General features: G+C 40.3%; 1 protein-coding gene across 4 annotated transcripts in view; it reads left to right on the top strand.

Moving 5' to 3' along the window:
- INVS (inversin) overlaps nucleotides 1–20,638 on the top strand; it is a 113,156-nt gene that overhangs the window by 85,251 nt on the left and 7,267 nt on the right. For all 4 annotated transcript variants that reach the window (XR_015745820.1, XM_026678326.2, XM_087946473.1 and 1 more), the window contains 3 exons: nucleotides 2,119–2,225; nucleotides 5,038–5,250; nucleotides 13,812–14,107. Coding sequence is in view for 3 of the 4 variants with exons in the window: in XM_026678326.2 (XP_026534111.1) it covers nucleotides 2,119–2,225; nucleotides 5,038–5,250; nucleotides 13,812–14,107 (616 nt within the window). In the remaining variant the exon portion in view is untranslated. The remainder of the gene's footprint in view (nucleotides 1–2,118; nucleotides 2,226–5,037; nucleotides 5,251–13,811; nucleotides 14,108–20,638) is intronic.

The following is a 20,638-nucleotide window of genomic DNA, read 5'->3' as shown; positions in this document are numbered from 1 at the left end:
AACTTTTGCAATCTCATTGTCAATAAAAGTCCATAAATGTGTAAACTTTACAAAAATGTTGTATTTTAATGTTGAACAAATAAACCAACTTTATATTACTTCCTTTTATTTTTAACAGTCTTAACTTTAATTCAATCAGAGTAGCCTAAGATTTGATTTCTCTTCCATTATTTTTTATCCCATCATCCATATCTTCAAACCTTTGACTAATTTCTACTGTAGATCCAGTAATAAAACATTTTTCAGGTCATTCTCTTGGTTCATAATTTGTATTTTCCTTTCAATTCTTAAAATTTCAGCCAGTTTCTATTTTATGTCCAGGAAAGCATGCCTTCCCAACTTAATGTTTTGGTCTGTAATTTGTAGTTCTACTTTTGGTATTTTCTCTGTCTTATCTCTGTTAGATAAAATTTGTTCCAAATCCCTCATTCCATTAATATTTTTTTAGACATAATCCATCATAGAAGCAGACATCATCTGCTGAAGTGTGATATTATAGTTACTAATTTCTGGCTCCATTCTTCAAATATCTCTAATATTTCCAGTGCCAAAATATTTTTTGTTATTTTGCAAGTTCCCGTATTAACTGATATCAAGAACAAGATTGTATTTTTCCCTTTTACTTAATATCTTTAGCTCCTCTAGTGTCTAACTTCAAAAATATCACTTATCTTACAATAACCAAAATAGCTAAATTAAGTCTGTTTATTACAAAAATCTACTTATTAATCTACCTAATCTTATAGTAGAAGCCAATTTCTACATTTATCTGGCCCTTAATCTGTGTATAACCTTTTTAGATCAAAATATTAGTTAATTTATTGCTATTGTTTCAAATTCTTTAATTTCTAAATCTTATAATTATTTTTCTTTTGTTCAGAGTTGAAGATGGGTGAAGTGATAGGTTGTTTTACTAAAGATTGCTGGTTACGTAAAATCAGGCTAGAACTAAGATTCCCAAGCGAAAAGTTACAATTTTCCCCCTCATCGCAGCCCTTCCCTCTTGACCAGCTTGCCTTAAGCCAATGGAGAGCTACATAGGTGTTTTGAGAATCACTGAGATGTTTGGGACAACCCACATTCCATTCTCAGGGTGCGTGGCCTTGAAGACCTGCCCAAACTGGTTCTGCACCTCTCTGGTCTTCATCCAACTGCCATTCCCCCCTTCTAATTTCCCATCATATTCCCATATGTTTATTGCCCTTTGTACTTCTTGTCTCCTCCTCCTAATTTTTGATGGCAGGATGCTGGCAAGACCCCAAGCCACATGTAACTTTTCTTTTTAATACAGTAAATAAAACCAAAACTTTATTGCTTATGAAAAGGAAAATTAGAAAATACTGCTTTTTACATTGGATACTCCAAATATAAACCTTCAGGTCTGAAAGAAATATTGACTTCCCTGCAAGGAGAAAGGGATGATTTTGGGAGTACAATTCCATTGAGCTTCTTGGTTATGTATAGCCTATCTTCATTCACAATACTGCAGTCTTCCTGCAAGTATAAATGGCAGGTCTGCTTGAAACATAGAAATATAGCTTTATTTTTTGGAAAGGTAAAGTCAGAACTACAATTCAATAGAACATAAACATGCCAAGAATCTCTGCAGCTGCTCTGACAAAGGGCTATATTTACCATAGAGATTGGAGAAAGTCCAAGGAAAAGAGATAGAGAATGTAGCTTATCTTGTAAGAAATAGATGAATACATTAAGTAGAAACTCTTTATCTGGAGACATTCCAAGGAGCTAATAGTTACTTCATCATTGCTGCACTTTTGCAGATCGTTTTCAGTTTACCATAGTTCTCTCATGTTCCAAATCTGGGCAGAACATAACAAAACACACAATTAGATATTAGATATCTAATTAGATATTAGATATTTTCCTCTGTTTTCCCTTATTTCCCCTTACTTTCCCCATTCAGAGGAAATTATAAAAATATTTTTAAAATTAGCATTCATAATTTATCATTACTGTGAGTTGTTTTTACTTTATTATTTTCTGCACTGTGTGTTCAAAATAATATAAAGAATGAATATAGTCTGGTGATTTTTGTGTTTCAACTGGAATTTGGCAATATAAATTATTTTTTACATGTTTTTGTTTTATTGACCATAGGGAAGGACAGCATTGCATTGGTTGTGTAACAATGGGTACCTTGATGCTATAAAGCTGTTGTTAGGATTCGGTGCCTTTCCCAATCATATGGAAAATAATGAAGAAAGGTACTATTTATTAAATAATATATTTGTTGTCTTTCTGGGATTTCTTCTGATCAGATTGTTAGATCGATCCTGCTGCATAAGTTGACGAAGGATAAGTCAGAAAGCCACTAGCTTGAAATTTACCTCTGCCATGAACTTACCACCGAGCTATTCTTCTTACATAAGTGCCCTTTCAATACTGCATGCTGGATATGTACATAAACATGACATAACTATTTTGACAGGAAATAATATGAAATACTTTGAATAAAAAATACCCTCATTACTACTTATATGATGCTGATTGGGACCTATAGACCCAAACATCTGGAAGGACTCAGGTTGGATATACAAATCTTAGTAATGTTAATATTAGGATAATATATCTGATTAATTGGTGTTTAAAAACCAAGATGGCCATTTTTAACTTTTTATTATTTTTTAACTTAATTGCTTTTGAAAATTGTAGAACCAAGAGCAGTTTTATAGGAACTCCATTCTAAAAAGGAAATGCTTTTCTGTTCTGCCAATTCTTTTTTTCAAATATTCAAAACATACTTTCTCCAATGGTGTTTTTTTTAGTTAGAGCAGTTTCTTGGCTCTTTTATCACTTATGGACTTCAACTTCCAGAATTCCTGAGTGAGTAATAAAAGTTTTCCCATCCCTGGCCTACTATGTCCTACATTTGTATATTAAACAGTCCCATTCAAGTCAGAAATTGATTTCCCCCACAACTGAAAATCCAGTAGGCCAGGGATGGGGAACCTTTTATGGCTCACTCAGGAATTCTGGGAGTTGAAGTCCATAAGTGATAAAAGAGCGAAGTTTCCCTACCCCTGAGTTAAAGCAATACATTGTTTACCTTTATTATTTCATGGGTATTGTTAGCTCTACATCAGGGGTGTCAAACTGGATTTCTTTGAGGATCGGATCAGCACTGTAGTTCTCCATGGGCCGGTGGGGGAGGGAGAGGGATGGATGCCTCCTGCAGTACTTTGCCAGCCAAAATGGGTTGCAGGGGGGCATGCACGGCCAAAACCGGGCAACGGGGGATCATGTGTGGCCCATATTCAGCCTGGACAGCCTCTGGCAGCACTCTGCCAGCCAAAATGGGACATGGGGGGGTGCATGGGGAGGCCCTGTTTTGGCCAGCAATAGCTGCAGGAGGCCATCCAGGTCAAAAACAGGCTGTGGACACCGCACCCCATTTTCACTAGCAGAGGCACTACAGGCTGGTCCTTTGCTATTTCCAGGCTGGCCCCAAAGGCCAGATTTAAGCACTTCTCAGGCCAGATCAGGGCTGTAAAAGTCAATAATTATCAAAACTGCAGTTTCTCCACATTTCATGCATAGAACCCACTTACTGCCTCAGCCCCATTGCCCTTATGATCACCTTTTGGGAGATGGCCAGAACTTCTACCTCCCTCATCTCAACTAATAAATAATTATTTAATTTTGGTTTATTTTATGCAAAATTTAAATAGGCACCTTAAAATGGAAAGGTTACAAGGCATATCCAAATGCAAGTACAGTATAATAATTTTGTTTGGTAACAAAAAAATTAAAATGGCTTTTTAAAAATGTAGGGAGGAGATGCTTGTTTAATTAGATGGCAGCTTCCTTTTCCTAATTTTCCATAAATAACGTCTTTGTAATTATTCAGTTATTTTTATTTTTGTTATCCATTATTGGGGCTGCCTAGGTATTAGCAACACCTAATTTCATCTCCGGTCTTTAAATAAAGTCTGATATTGACTAACATTTTGTCCTATGTAATGTCTATTTTGTTGGTGGTTGAATTTTTGCCATGATAACAGCTTTTCTATTATACAATCAATATTAAGTCCCCAAGTGGTTATATTAGGTAAAATTAATTATGACAAACAAATATATACTAATATATTAATTTCTTACAAGTAATAATAAGATTCTTCGAATAAAAGATTTTTGATATAGTATTAGGCCTCATATATTGCATTTTATTAACCTGATCATATAAGGGACTGAAAGAACCTTCTTTTCAGCAATATATGTTCAAAATTATGGAATCATTGTGCATGTGCATGCGTGTGTGTGTGTGTGTAATATATATATATATGTGTGTGTGTGTGTGTTTTCTTAAGTTTTCGCGGGTACTTACATGTATGGTATTCAGCTTTGTTCGGGTATTTTCCCACGTCATTGTAGTTGTACTTTTAAAGTTGTAGCAACGTTTTGGCAGAATCTCATCTGCCATCATCAGACTTCTGTATTGGACAGAAGCCTGATGATGGCAGATGAGATTCTGCCGAAACGTTGCTACAACTTTAAAAGCACAACTACAATGACGTGGGAAAATACCCGAACAAAAAAGAGGGCAAAACATGGATTCACAATCATGCTGTCCTTGAAGCCTGGGAAAATCAGATCTTCAATAGTTTTTCTGGAGGATATAAAGATGGGAGCCCCTTATAATCCTTGGAGGGATATAATTCCAGAGGGTAGGAATTGCAGCACAATAAAAATGCTTTCTGAGCCCTAGAAGATGGCATTCTTTAACTGACAGGATGTAGATCCAGTATAACAAACGTACACTTAATTTAAATTTATAGTTAAATAACATTAACTGTAATGAATTAATAGCAATAGCACTTACACTTATATACCACTCCATAGTGCTTTACAGCACTCTGAGAAGTTACAATGTCAGCATATTGCCCCTAACAACCTAGATCCTCATTTAATTGACCTCTGACGGATGGAAGGCTGAGTTAATGTAAGTTAGTGGATGCTGAATTCATTAAATATTGATTATTTCTTTGCTATTTGTAACAATATTCTGTTATTTTTTAGATATACACCACTTGATTTTGCTCTGCTGGGAGGTCATCACGAAGTAATTCAGTTCATGTTGGAACACGGTGCATTATCTATAGCTGCCATTCAAGATATTGCAGCTGTCAAAATTCAGGCAGTTTACAAAGGATACAAAGTTAGAAAAGCTTTTCAAGATAGGAAAAACCTTCTAATGAAGCATGATCAGTTGAGGAAAGATGCTGCTGCCAAGTAAGTTTGATATAGGTCAAAAACCTGAAGAATATTTTAATATGTTTTAATGTGTAAATTCCTGCATTCATATCTGAATATATGAAGGTATATGTTACAAACTAAATGCTGTTCTGAATAAGCTTTATACTTCTAAATGGTTTCTACTGAATTCTCTGGTAAACTAGTTACTGCTACAGGGAAAAATAAAAAGTAAAATATTCATCATGTAATTATATATTGGGGGAGCAATAGAAAGAAAAGGAGACAGGGGGAGGTGGGCAAGCAGGCAGATCCGCAGAAGGAAGTGATGACCCAGATCAATACTGTGGCACATAGAGGCAAACAACTGTTTCAATATTAATTGTTTTTTGCCCACCCTTAAATCAATGGAAAGCTATTTTGTCATGTCCCCATTGCCAATTCTTCTCCTATGTCTGTTTCAATGCTCAGATCTTAACAGATTTTACATGACATTGCCTTTAGACATTGTGGGAATAAGGGGGAAACACCACTGTAACGCAATACAGCTAAGGACAAGTTAAACCTGTCTCACAGGCTGAAAATGAAATAAAACAATATCACGGGGTCACAATTGAAAAGAGAAACTTGGTATAGCCAGGAAAAAAAACCCAAACAACTTTTTCTTTTCCTTTGATACTGCTAGGGCTCTTGTATACATAACTGGCTGATAACCTGGTGTTGCCCAGGTATTTATTTATCCCAATCCTGTATTAGACAGAAAAATCCTCTAGTCAGGATTCACACTGTTGTACTATCTCTGAAGCTCTATTCTTCCCAAATTTCTCTCTACATGAAAGCATTCAATAATTTTTTTAAAAAAAACCTAGTAAGTGAGTGGTAAATAACTTTAACAAGTTTATTTTGTGTTGTTTTAATAATCAAAATTTTAATAATCCCAATTTCCCTTTATGTTTTTTTCTCTTTTTCTGCTAATAGTTATGTAGTTGTGTAACATTTTTTTAAAAGCAGCTGTTGGATTTTCTATGTGTTAAATACAATGACAGATGGCTAACAGAGGGATTTGAAGTTTATTTTTAACATTGGAATAATTTGTTGATTGTTTTATACACATGTGTATACGTTTGTGTATGATGGGTCAATTTGATTACTAGATAAATCAATTTTCACATCAGGGATATTTGTTTATATAATATAGCATTTTTGTTAATTACAATGGCATTTAGACTTATTTACCACTTCACAGTGCTTGCCAGCCCTCTCTAAGCGGTTTACAGAGTCAGCATATTGCCCCCAATAATCTGGGTTCTCATTTTACCCACCTCGGAAGGATGGAAGACTGAGTCAACCTTGAGCCTGGTGAGATTCAAACTGCCAAATTGTAGGCAGCAGTACTGTATTCTAACCACGGTGACATTCTAACCGTGGTGACACTCTTTATACTATTTCTAGACCCATTTTTTAAGGGGAGGGGAATATATTAGATTTTTTTTAATGTATCTTTCAGCATATAGCTGGGATGGATTTATTTATGTTTAATATTAGATGTATTTGGTATTTGAGATTTTCTTCTTTTTTTGTACACTGTTGTTGTTTGGGATGTTTGTCAGTCTGGGTTTTTTTTTTTTCTTGTCTGTGTTTTATATTTTATCTTTCTTCAAACATGTTACTCTTTGTGGGAAAATTCCTTAATTTAAGAGTTTGAGAAATATGTCCAGACCTGGGTTAGTGCCTTGAGTGCCCTGAGAACTCAAGGGCAAGGCTGAGCGCTTGCACTCCGCCCAAGGCTCTGGGCAGCCTGCGCTGCCATCCGGGGGGTCCTCTGCATGCCTGAGAGAGATGGAAAGGTTCCTCTGGTGGACTAGGGTTTAGCACTTGCCCTGTTCTCACCTTCTCCTCTAGAGACCTCTGGATCCTCCCTTTCAGCCTTGCCTGCACCCCACCCTGCCACAAAAGCTGCTGCATGAAGAAGTGTGGAAAAAGTTTGCAGGAAGTAATTTCCGATACAGATACAGATAATTTGAGTTGGAAGGGACCTTATAGGTCATTTAGCCCAACCCCTCCGCCTAAGCGGGAGATCCTACACCATTTCTGACAAATGGCAGTCCAATCTCTTCTTGAAGGTCTCAAGTGATGGCGCTCCCACAACTTCCGAGGGCAAGCTGTTCCATTGGTTGGTTGTTCTCACTGTCAGAAAGTTTCTCCTTATTTCCAGGTTAAATCTCTCCTTGTTCAGTTTCCATCCATTATTCCTTGTCTGGCCTACAGGCACTTTAGAAAATAGCTTGACCCCTTCCTCCCTGTGGCAGCCCCTCAAATATTGGAAGACTGCTATCATGTCTTCCCCTGGTCCTTCTCTTTACTAGACTAGCCAGGCCCAGTTCCTGCAACCGTTCGTTGTATGTTTTAGCCTCCAGTCCCCTAATCATCCTGGTTGCTCTTCTCTGTACTCTTTCTAGAGTCTCAACATCTTTTTCATAATGTGACGAAAACTGGATACAATACTCTAGGTGTGGCCTTACTAAAGCTTTATAGAGTGGTATTAGTACCTCACTTGATCTCAATTGTATCCTTCTGTTAATGCAATTTAGGATTGCATTAGCTTTTTTGGCTGCTACTGCACACTGCTGGTCCATATTTAGCTGGTTGTCCACTAAGACTCCAAGATCCCTCTCACAGTTACTGCTATTGAGCCTGGTTTCCTCCGATTCCAACTTCTGCCTTGACAAATCTTTGGAGGGGAGGAAGTGGTGGTGGGGGAATTACATGAGGAAAGGCTACCCCAACAAACCAGCATCCTTACCACATACAATTGGAAACGGGGATTCCCTTTTGAGAAGGGCCAACTTCCCTCATGCAGGACCAGGGAGCACTGCTCCCCTGCCTCTTCCTCTTATTCAGAGATCTGTCAAGACAGAAGTTGGACTCAGAGGAAACTGCTTCCTGCAAACTTTCTCCGGTGTGCTTCCACATACAGCAGCGGCATCCTCCACCTCTTGCTTTGCTGGGAAGGGGCACCAGATAGAGAAATGCCAACAATGTCTAGGATTGGGACAAGAAAGTCTCCTTTGGCTGCACACACACACACACACACACACACACACACACACACACCATTCCAAGCTTGTAGACTTTTATCCACATCTCAGCTTACAAACTGCCAATAAAGCCTGGACTTGTGGAGAAGGCGCTCTCCTTTCTCTGTGGGTACAAGTTCCCAGACATGGAGTTTGTGTGTGTGTGTGTGTGTGTGTGTGTGTGTGTGTGTGTGTACATGTACATGCATATTCGCACTTGGCTGCCAGCAGTTTGCGGAGGCAAGGAGCTTATGGGGCACCAAATTGTCCCCATGTTGAGTTAGCCAGTGTGACTTGTTTCATTCTGAGTCAGCGACAACCAGTGAGCAGCATCAAGCTGGCCATGTCTATCTAATCACAGCAACCCGACTACTAGCCCTTTGAGGGCAACCATAATGTTGATCTGGCCTTCAGTGAAATTGAGTTTGACACCCAGGACCTAGATGCTGTTGGACTGGATCAGCTACCATACCAAATTTGAAAGTTGTTGGTAAGCAAGTAATTGTCCTGTAATTGCCTGGTGCTGCCCCTTTTGCTGGATCTTTAATTATCAGGTAGGTTTTCCCAGATGTTAGTCACCCTTCTAGTATATTGTTAAACTGCTTGGCAACAAGTGGATATAGACTAGTTAGATGTTTCAACCCAAAACCATGCAGTTCATCTTCACCTGGTACTGACCAATTCTTGATCATCTTGTTGCGCAGTCAGTTTCTCATAGGTGCAAATCGCCATTTCTAAGAATTGAAAAAGAGTGCCAAGAGAGTCTTTCCCTTCTTGTTCTTCTTCTTTGTATTTTTTTAATTCAATTTTCAATTCATCCACAAGTGATGCCATTGTAGAAAGAATTTTTTTCCCCAAAACAACCACCCAAGTGTTTTTAGTCCTTCAAAGATAATTTCCAAAAGTCCCAAAGTCACCAAACAGTCCAAATAAGCTGTTTCTTTTAGCACTTTCTTCTTTCCTCACTTTCTCTTTCTGGGGTTACTGTTTAGTTGCAAAGTTCCAGTTAAAACATATCTTTTAGAAGTCTTGTTAGTATTTAATGATTCTTTAAAATTCTAGGCAATCTCCTCCTTACTTCCAAATCCTGCTCCAATTCTTTTCCTCTCTTCCCACTTACAGCAAAAAAAATTTTCTCATGCATTTCTGTTCGCTGTCAACGTTAGGAAGGAGAGTGAAAAAAAAGAACTTTCCCTTTTAACTTCCATTCGCCGCTTGTAAATCTCTGGGAACGATGTATCTTTCACAAATTTTAAGTTCCAGGATACCTTCGTTGTTGCTTTGTCACGATCAGCAAAAAAACTTTCACTTCTTCTTAACTCCTCCTGCACTTTCTTTTCTGGCTGAGCGCCTCTATGTGGTGGCCATTTCTGACCGCCGCTCTACCGCCTTCGGAAAAGGGGGTTTAGCCGGCTAGGGAAGAGAGGTGCGATTTCTCTCGACCCTGCCAGATCCCCCCTGTCTTCACCACCTTCTACGGAGGTGGCTAGCCCTGAAGCCGGATGGCTCAGGGCACTCCAGCAGCGAGCGCAGGCAGAAACCGTGCACGGTCGCGGATTCCTGCCTGTCCCGAAGCGCTGCAAACCGGAACTCTCCAACTTCTTTTTTATTCTTATTCACCTCTTTTAACCAAGCTGCATCCTTGTTGTATTTCTTTGGGTTAGCCCATATTAGAACTGCACTGTTTCTTCCTTGACAGGAACTGACTGATTCATTGCAGTTTCTCCATTGATAGATTGGTAGAAATGTTTCTGACTGGATTGAAATCGGAGGTTGTACCTATAATTAGTTATTTGAGTGTTATATCTTCTGATCTTCTTGGCTATAACTGTTATTTGCTGTTTGATCTTTCTTGTTTCTGAGTGGTATTTCTTGATTAGGTCTTTTGGGGTCTTCTTGTTCTTCAGCTTCTTTTTTTCATCTGTTCTAGCTTGCTTGCAACTGATCTCAACTTGCTGATCTTATCTTCCAATCTAATCTTCCATTTTTGTGGCCCATCTCTCGGAGCCTCGATTGGCTGCTCAGAGGCTGCTGCCTTGGGGTGAATTGCTGGAATACATTGATCTCTCTGCAAAATACCCATGATGGGGGGATAGAAGTGGAGGCCCTGGCATAGGAGAAACGCTGGCAGGGGTTCAGTGAGTCTGAATGTTTGCTATCAATTGGCTGTGGCTGGAGGACAGGTGTGGCAGAGGCAAAAAGTCCCATTAGTTTCATATAGTGTTGGCTCAGTAGGAGATAACTTGGCAGATGTTTTGGATGTTTGATAGTCAAAACCTGAGTTATTCAGTATTGACAGAGGAATCAGTCCAATGACAAATAGTAGTGATGATAGTGATTCTCCTTGGGAGATTTCTCTCTTGATATTAACCTCTCCCACTCTGTCACCATTGACCAGCATCCATCTCATCCATTGTGTCATCAAATCTGCACAAAGCTTTCTGATTTTTCAATTGACTCCTGTTATTTCTAGGCACTTGATTTTCTAATCATGTGGCAGGAAGTTGAATGCCTTCTTGTAATCAATGCATGCTACATTCAGATTGATCTTCCTTCTCTTGCAGTTTTCCAGAATCTTCAATTAGGATATGACGTTTTGTCCCTCTACTATTTGGGCAGTTTACTTTCCGCTCGGGTAGAAAGAGCTTATTTTCAGCTAGATGGCATTGGACTTTATCAACTACCACATCAGTTAATAATTTTAAAGTTGTTGATAAGCTGGTAATTGACTTGTAGTTGCTACTCCTTTTGCTGGATCTTTCATTATCAGGTAGGTTTTGCCAGATGCCAGCCATTCTTTGATTTCGCCTCCTTGCAGTACGTTGCTAAACTGCTTGGTGTAGACCACAAACCTTTTTTAATTAAAAAAAAAAACCATGCAGTTGATTTGCACTTGGTGCTGATCAATTCTTGATATTTCTTGTCCTTTTCTCACCATTTCTACAGTTTTCACAAGTGCTTTTATTTCATCTTACCTATAATTTGCAATTTGAGCTTTGTATTTTGGTTATAGCTATTATTTGTTAAGTGTTCTAGCTTGCTTGGAACTGATCTCAACTTGCTTATCTTAATTTCCAACCTGATATTCCATTTTGATGGTCCACTGTTAGTCTTTTTTTTTTTTTTTTTTTGATTTTGCATATCAGCTATTCTGCTATAATTGCAGCTGTGCTGTACAATTGTGTGTTGGGTTGTTTCTTGCAGTAAAGCTGATGCTTATATTTGATATTATAGTATTGGTATATTTTAATGCTTGTGGTAGCTGTTTCTTTGGGACAAGCTTTAATGCAGGCATCTTGATATTGTTTTTGTGCTGCTCTAGATGCTCATTTATTTTTTTTGTTTTGATTGTTCCACTTCTTTAATTAGAGGGGTTTATTCTTTCTGAGGCAGAGAGAGAGTGCCTGCTGTCTGAATGAAAACAATTCTGTGCTTGCTTTCTATTGTTTCTATAGTCTGAGTTACTTCTGGCAGGGCTTTGATTTCTTTGGCCAGGGTAAATCTTTCCAACTCTTCCAATTCTGCTTCTGTGAATCCTTTATTTTATATTACAAATAAAATAACCTCTGTTCTGTTATTTCTTACTCAGAGTGTTATTCTTTCCAGAACTGTTTCATTTGTTTCAAATATCCTCTTATTATACTTGAGCTATAACAACAGATAGATCATTACATCTTTATTTTCAAGGTTTATATATTTGCAGTAGTTTTGATCTGCTTGCCCTGGTTGCTAAACCAACAATTCTGAATACTGTAGCCCATTTCACAGATTTCTCCTGCGTATAAATGAATTTTACTTACCTAATTCTTATTTTTTGGATTAATAGGAAAAAAACTTGCTTGATAATTTATGTTGAATTCAAACTTAAGTATTTATACCATGTAAAGAAAAGGTATCACATATGTATATTATAAAGTAATAATATTATTGCAAAAAAATTAAATAAGCTACTTTTTCAGTGTCAAAGGCTGAATGATTTAGCTTTCCAAGGTGTAATTTGCAACTCACTTTGTAGCTTTTCATGCTCTGAGATTAAATGAGCTGCTTCTGAAGAGAATGCATGACAAGATAGCAATGACAGTTAAAATTAAGGCTTTTTCCTGTCACATCTCGTTGAAACCACACATTTCGGGATTGTTTCTGAAGCAGAGGAATCAATGAAGGCATGCTACATAAATGGTCTGTTGTGTGTCAACAGTCACAAATCATGTTACAACAGTTAAAGTTTAAAATGGCAAAGAATATTTTGATCTGACATTTACCATCTGTCCATTGTGTAATATATTATTTTGTCTTTGCAGGTTTTATTTGTTTACTTCTATTTTCTTAAAAAAAAATCTTTGTATTTGGGCTTGTACTGGACTTCTGCTTGCAACAAATTGACTGCCTAAAGAAGGCTGTCATATTATTGGGGGGCAAATTAAATGTCTTGCCAAATAAAAATACCTCTTTAGAGGATGGAAGGGGACTAAACATTCTTGTCTTCAGAATTAAGGTGCTGCAAATAAACTATGGTTGCCTCATGTTTCCACAAAGAATTGGCTTTTGTTGTGAATGCAATACATAGGCTGCCAATCCTTACTGGAAGAGATATTCAAATATTCTTCAAATATTCTTAGTCCTCAAACAAAAATATATACAGCAATTTACATTTTATTAAAGAGAAAGACAGCACAATGTATTTATTGTATTTATATCCTTTTTACTCGGGGTACAGTTTATGTAGTGTTTTCCCTAAACTTTAATCCCTATAAAGTAAGGTACAGTGAGGTCTGTAGTTCAGAAGTTATTTAAACCAATACTTTCATTACTGCAGTGAACCATATCTACACTTTGTACAATGTATAGTAAATATGCACTAATGTGTCATATTTTCATTAATTTTTGTTCCTGGATAAGTTTCAAAGGCAAACCTACATAGAATGTGTTGCATTGATCCAATTTAGATTGTAATCAAAACATTAATCAGAAAAACCGACTATATGTGACCAGCAAGATTTAGGTGTGATCTTCACACTTGTGTTGCTGGATTAGCTTTTCTTCATCTAGAACCGATTACTTGATCTGATGTTATGCTTTTAAGCTTTTTATTGCTGCTTTAATATATATTGTATTGCTTATTTTATTTTCTATATACTATGTTTTAATGTATGCTTTAAGCATTTAATTAATGTTTAATTCTTTTTTAAAAAAAAAATTAGGGATTTTACATAAAAAGCAGATTTTTTAAAATTAAGATATAAATTCTTAGTTTATGATGATGTATGGAATTTTCTCAATCTAATTCAATATGCCAAATATTTTATATTAAATATGTAGTTAAATAATCCAGTAATTTAATGGATTAGGTCCTTTGGCTGTTTTGAGTGAATAATCTGTGATTAGCAGAAAAAGAGTACAAATAATATGTGGTTTTGATCTTTTAAAACAATTTATAACATTTTAAGAAGAACTTTGCAGTGAAAAATTCAAAATAACTCTTATAACCCATTAACTCTTAAATATTATAAATATTGACTGTAGGAAACGTGAAGAAGAAAATAGAAGAAAAGCCTCAGAACAGCAGAAAGAAATGCAGAATTGTAAAACTACAAAGATCCATATGCAGCAACAGAATTTTCCAGAGTTGGAAAGAAATCATTTGAGAGTTCATACTTCACAATGCTCCATTCCACCTGTTAAAAGGCCTCCATCTGGCAACGCGTCACAAAATCAACCAGGAAAGGGCAAGAGAAGCACTGTTTTATCAAGCAAAGTGACTATCAAGAACAAAGGTCATTCAGTAGAGCTACTTGGGGAAGATCACAAAAGAAAAATGGGTTTGTAAACTCTTTTACCATTTGTCAAGCCTAAACTCAGACTCCGCTTCTGAATCATAAAAAGGAGGACTGGGAAGGCAAGAAACCAATGCTTTATACTACCATATATACCACAGCAACATTTGTACTATTTGATTTGTGCCAAGTAAACAGCAAATGCATCTTGATTTATGGAAGTATCTGATTTTTGGCCAATGGAGGATAGTTATATTGATCATAGAAAAAGATGTATTAGTATATAAAAGTATAGAGGTACTGAAGAGAAAAGGGAAAACAAGTCACTATAGTTTTTGAGGAAAGATTCAAATGGTTGGACTGATAAAAGCCATAAAAGTTGGATTGAAAGAAATAATCAACTTAAAAGAAAATCATACAGACCTCGAGTAAAAAAAATCAGACTGACCTAAAGTAAAAATAAATTGAGTAGAATATAGCATATGTAAAAAGTAGGTTGATGAAAAAGGTAGCTGAGTAAAGATATATGTAGTTTGTTAGTTTGAGCTCCAAGCTTGGTAATTTGTTTGCAAATGTTTCATCACCATTCGAGGAAACATCATCAGTGTGTTTTGAATTGTGCTCATCTGTCAGAACACAGGTCTTTAAATATATTTTTATGAGATGCAAATTAGTCTGAATGTTATTTGTTCTGATATTTCTGAGTCATGCTCTTATTTCGGACTGTTTGATTGGCTGGCTGTTGCTGGGCTATGGTCTTTGGTTTTTAAGTATCAACTGTGAGGTAGATTGGGATTAGAGTTGTTTATCTGGGTACTTCTGAGTCATGGTCTGGTTTCAGCTTGTTTGATAGTTGGAATGGTTGGCTGTTGTTACTGAGATGTGGTCTGATTTCTTGTGAGCCGATAGGTTATAATTTTATTGCTGCATAGTGGGGTGCCTATTTGTTCATTTTAAATGCTACCTTGGTTGATGCAGTTCTTTCATTTACAGCGATTGGTAGACTGGGTTGAATATTAATCATTAAAATCCTCTTTAGCAAAATACTATTTGAATTAACCCCATTTATATATTCATAGCCTCCATGTGTTTCCAGATGATGCAAGGAGCTAAGCCCCTGTGTGGTCCCCAAAAGTTTTTAAAATTCTTGCTAAAACTGTGAGGTGAACTGTGGTCTGAGATTATTCTCTCTGGGGCTCCGTGCTGTATAAATAGTTTGGTTAAGGTGTGGGCCTTTGAGATTTTTTTGAGAGGGCAAAAAATGCACGTCTTTAGAAAATAAATCAATTATCACCTTAATCGTGATGTTTCCCAAGCTATCTCAGATAGCTGTACTATAAAATCCATTGAAACCTTTTTCCATGGGGCTTTGGGGTCCCAATTCTACAGTCACCAGATTTATGATCCAGGTGATGGCGAAGGGTCACGTATACTTGGGACCTAGATTCTTGCAGGATTGCCCTAGCTGCAGGAACTTGGTAGACTGATACCCTTTATCTCCTATATTATTTATCTCCTTTTGGCCCCCACTCTTCCTGCCAGCTTGTCTCTTCTGTGTTTCTCTTGCGGCTTCTTGCGCCTTACAAACCACAGGCCAAGTATCTTATACAGTGTTAATCCATTTGGCTAGCAGTGCATTTGAAGCTGTCTGCTGGGGGAGATCTGGCATGGGCACGACATATGCCTTGGTAGCTATTTGGAAAGGGGTAAAACTGGTGCTTCCTTGTACAGAGTTATTGTATGCTATTTCTCCGGCAACTCCACAATAAAGTTCATTGATATTTCCTTCCAGGGGACTGATGAGATGGCCATGCTGTGCAGCAGCCCTGGTGGTCTTCCAGGTAGCCTTTTTGCCAGTGCAAAAAGTGTCCTTCATAAGTTTTCACAAATCCAAAGTGCCCCACCACTTTGGTATTGTGGCTGTGCTGTAGCACCAAGGTCTGCTGGCTCGCCAGAACATACAGTTTGGTCCCCATCCATGCCAACCCATCTCTCATTGAGAGCTTATCCCTATGTTGCTGGAGCCACTCATCTTCCACTAAAGCCCCTCTTACAGTATTCGTTAGATCTTCAGCTACTGTTGCTGGTGAATCTCATTACTGTCTCATGAGGGCTGGTGCATCTACTTGCTAGCAGAAGGGATGATAGAGTTGACTTCTTCTCTGGCACTTGTACTGTGGCATCCTGGAGAGGGCATCTGCGAAGAAACTCTTGCACCCAGATTGAAGTCCTGAGCCCATGAAACTTGCTTGGGGAATAGCTTTCTGCGGGGTTTTAGTGCTTCCAAATTCTTATAGTCTGTCCATGCCTCGAAAGGAATTCTGCCTTCCAGGAACTGACTCCATGTGAGGAGAGGCCAGTGAACCATATAGGCTTCTTTTTCCCAGACAGCCCATCATCTCTCTATCACAGAGAATTTGCAACAAGCGTAGACACAAGGCTATGTTTCTCCCTTCATGTTCTTCTGGAGAAGCACCACTCCCACAGCCACGACACTGGCATCTGCTTGAATTATAAATGGTTTGCCTGAGTTGGGGTGCTTTAAAATGGTCTCAGTGGCAAAGAGGTTTTTTAACTTCTCAAATGCTGCTTGATACTCCAGTAAGCACTTTAAGGGTTGGTTAGGTATTTATACTGAGCCAATAAAAGTTAGAGTAGCTGAAGAATTTCTGCAATTGTTTCCTTATCCGTATGGTCTCCCACTCTAAGATTGCCTGTACTTTCTCAGGGTCTATTTCCACACCATCCTGCAAAATCCAGTACCCCAGTCTGGGCTTGTTTAAGTCATACTTGGACAGTTTTGCATAATGCTGCCCTGAGCTTCTCAAGCACTCTCCTGAACAATTTTACATGCTCTTCCATCATATCAGTATAGATCAAAATTTTACTAGGACTCCTTTATACAGATATTCATGCAGGACCTCATTTATCAGTTGCATGAAGACAGCCAAGGCTCCATGCAATCCAAACAGCATCACTCGGAACTGGTAACCCAGTGGGGAGTTGAATGCCATTTTCCATTCATCACCCTTCCTGATCCTCACTTGATAATATTCCTCTCTCAAGTCCAATTTTGTAAATATCCTCCTCTTCGCAAGGTGTCCCAACATGTCCTTCACTTAGCGCACAATATTCTACAGACAACCTAAAGGACCCAATTTTCTTTCTTTGAACAGTATGGGGCCACCATTTGCAGCTTTGCTGGCTGCATAAAGCCTCTGGCCAGGTTCTTGTCCACAAACACTCAGAGTTCCTCCATTTCTCCAGACATCATTGAGTACAACTTTGGCTTTGGCAGTTTGACACAATTTCAATAGCATAGCCTGGGGGTAATGGGACAGGAGCACATCGGGTTCCCCTTCACTGAACATCTCCATTAATCACAATATTCCTTGGGAATCAGTGGTCCCAAAACCTCTCCCCCCCCCAAGTTTATTGGCAGTTTTCATGTTCACTTTCTCAACTGCAGGCTCGTGGTGGCTCTTTAAAACTTTCACTATTGTGTTTCAGCCAGATAATTTCCTCCACATCCACCATCCAATTCTGTCCCAATTAATGGAGAGGTTCCACTTTCTCCACCACATTAAACCTAAGAGCATAGCTTCAGTCATTGCAGTGATTACAATGAACAGAATGGTTTCTACATGAGTCTTCACTTTTAACTCCATGGGCTCAGTCAGACAGATATTGACCTACCTAGTTGGGAAAAGGTTATGGGTTTTTTTAACTTCCTTAGCCTCACCCCTAGCATCTCCACCACTTGAGGGCTGATTAGGCAGCTGATACAGCCTGAGTCCAATAAGGCCATTAAGATTCCTTTACTGCCCGAAGTAGCCACAGTGATCTTGACCCTAGCAATCATAGGGATGATGGGGCCACTTGCCATTGGGTCATCTTCTCCCTTGCTGTCACTCGTACATTGCAGGGTGCATCTTGAGTTCTCTTTTCCTCACTGGACAGAGGGGTGAGCTCTACAACATGTTATCACATGTACCGTGTTTCTCACAAAATAAGGCCGGGCCTTATTTTTTTTTTGATCCCCCAAAAAACAGCTAGGCCGTTTTTTTGGGGGTGACTTAATTCCCCCGCTTGCATCCTCGGGCAGGCGGGTGGCAATGGCTTGGATGTTGACCCTCGGCATTGGTGGGGCACTTCGTATCGGGAGACCTTCCGCCACCGTTGCTTTCCTTTCTCCCCGTGCTGCTGCGGCGTTTAGAGCAACGCCGCGGCATTTGGCGCAGCCATGCGTGGCCAGCCAGGGTTCCTCCCTGCAACCGGAGCCCGGCAGAGACACTCAGCTTCAGGTGCTCCTGTCGCTGCCTTCCCTTTGCCTTCAAAGGCAAAGCCAATTCTTTTAAAAATGACGCCCTACTACCGGTACCACAAAGCCTCCCCTGCCTGAGAGGGCAGCCCAACCACATGTGTGGAGGCAAATCTCCCAGGGCCACAGCGCAGGCTCGGCCCACCCCGGGAGAAGCACCCAGCCGCCATCCCTGCCTGGCGCCAGGCAAAGCTTGAAGAGCTTCGCCTGGGGCGCCCAGCGCAGTTGACAGGCAGGCCCTCCTGCCCGGCGGCGGAGCTCTCACCAAGGCAGCGAGCACCTCCCTGCCGGACTCTCCGCTCATCCCGCCAGAGTCGTGCGGGCTGGGCAGAGCCGGGAAAGTGAGCCATGGGTGCGCGCACATCTGCCAAGCGAAAGAGCTGGGCCGACCCTGGGCTGACCCGAGCTTGGCTTCCTTCCCAAGTCCCTCCAGCCTGAACCCGAAGGAGCCACCGGGAGAGGCCGCCTGAGGCAGTGATAGCGCCCACCCATCCGTGGACAGGGAGGCAAGGCGATGGCCTGCACCACGTCCTCCTCCAAGCTGAGCCGCGCTGAGTGAGCGCCTCTGCCCGATGCCTGTGCCGCTACAGCGTTTGGAGCTGCCAGTGCATTTGGAGATGCGTGGGGATGGGGACGGGCTGGGTGAGGGATGGAAAGGACGGGCTGCTTCGGGCTCTCTTCGCTGGACCCGCTGGCCAGTGTTGCCATCGCCTTGCCTCCCTGTCCGCGGACGGGTAAGTGCTATCACTGCCTCAGGCAGCCTCTCCCGGTGGCTCCCTTCGGGTTTGTGTCAGCTTGGCTCTTTCACTTGGCAGGCAGGCGTGTACCCACGGCTCGCTTTCCCAGCTCTGCCGAGCCTGCACGGCTCTGGCGCAGCCCTGGTGGGATGAGCGGAGGGTCCGGCGGGGAGGCGCTCGCTGCCTTGGTGAGAGCTCTGCCGCTGGGCAGGAGGGCCCGCCTGTCAGCTGCGCTGGGCAACCCAGGCGAAGCTCTTCATGCTTTGCCCGGCGCCAGGCAGGGATGGGGTGGGCCGATCCTGCGCTGCGGCCCCGGGAGATTTGCCTCCACACATGCGGTTGGGCTGCCCTCTCAGGCAGGGGAGGCTTTGTGGTACCTGTAGTAGGGCGTCATTTTTAAAAGAATTGGCTTTGCCTTCGAAGGTGAAGGGAAGGCAGTGACAGGAGTGCCTGAAGCCGAGTGTCTCCGCTGGGCTCCAGTTGCAGGGAGGAGCCCTGGCTGGCTGTGTGTGGCTGCGCCAAAAGCCGCGGCATTGCTCTAAACGCTGCAGCAGCATGGGGAGAAGGAAAAGCAATAGTGGCGGAAGGTCTCCCGATACGAAGTGCCCCACCAATGCCGAAGTCAACGCAGGCAGCACCATATCCGGGTACGCAACAAAAGTACTTCCTAACGGCAAGCCCCCACCCCCCCACCCTTCCTCCCCATTTCACATGTTTAATATAGGCCTTAATTTGGGGGGAGGGGCTTAATTTGATTTTATGCCTATAAAACATGCTGGGACTTCCTATTGGGGGAGGACGTATTGTTGGAGAAACACAGTAGATCCTCTGTTTTGGCTTTGGTGGGTTCTTTTCCCTCTTTGGTTGGCTTCGAGGCTATGTGGTGGACATTGTGGCGCAAGTCACTCTGCCGCCCAGTGACCTTCCTTGACACAGTGGAAATATCCAATAGGACTCCCAACATAGGTGCTTTGGAGAATAAGTTGATCGCCGCTTCTCTGTGACAACTCCTCAAATATCCTCAAGATACCCTTAAGTACCCTTCAGCCCCTCAAGGTAGTTAGCTATTATATTGATAAAGGCAGTGGTAAGAAAAAAAGTGTGAATTCTATATTTTTAAAAATTGTGTTCTCTGTGCTTTACGCATATGGGTTATGCACTTGTACAGCATCCAGTACAAAATCTTCCAGAGTAGAGACCTGCTTGAAGAGTACAAAAGGAATAGTCTATACATCCGTAATGTATATTTCATTGCTGTTGAATATTTCAGTTCCTTTATATTATAATATTGTAATCCTTGTCATGCTTATGACCTTAACACTTGCAAAGATATAGAGTAAGTTAATTGCATTCTTGGTATACTTTAGTAGTTATATCAATCCTGTTTTGTCATGATCTAAAGCAATTGCAAGAGAAATATACTGAATCTGCCAAAAGAACCTGATTTTTGGAACTGTTTATTATGATATATAAAAGGCATTGCTAATCTTTAACAATGTCTTTCTGCCTCCGAAGAGT

This window comes from Notechis scutatus, chromosome Z, assembly GCF_049901735.1.
Source record: "Notechis scutatus isolate UNSWTSFEM ecotype Mainland chromosome Z, rNotScu1.2, whole genome shotgun sequence".
In the NCBI taxonomy this organism is placed as follows: Eukaryota; Metazoa; Chordata; class Lepidosauria; order Squamata; family Elapidae; genus Notechis; species Notechis scutatus.
Note: the sequence above shows the minus strand (reverse complement) of the source record. Positions and strands in the feature narration are given on the sequence as shown.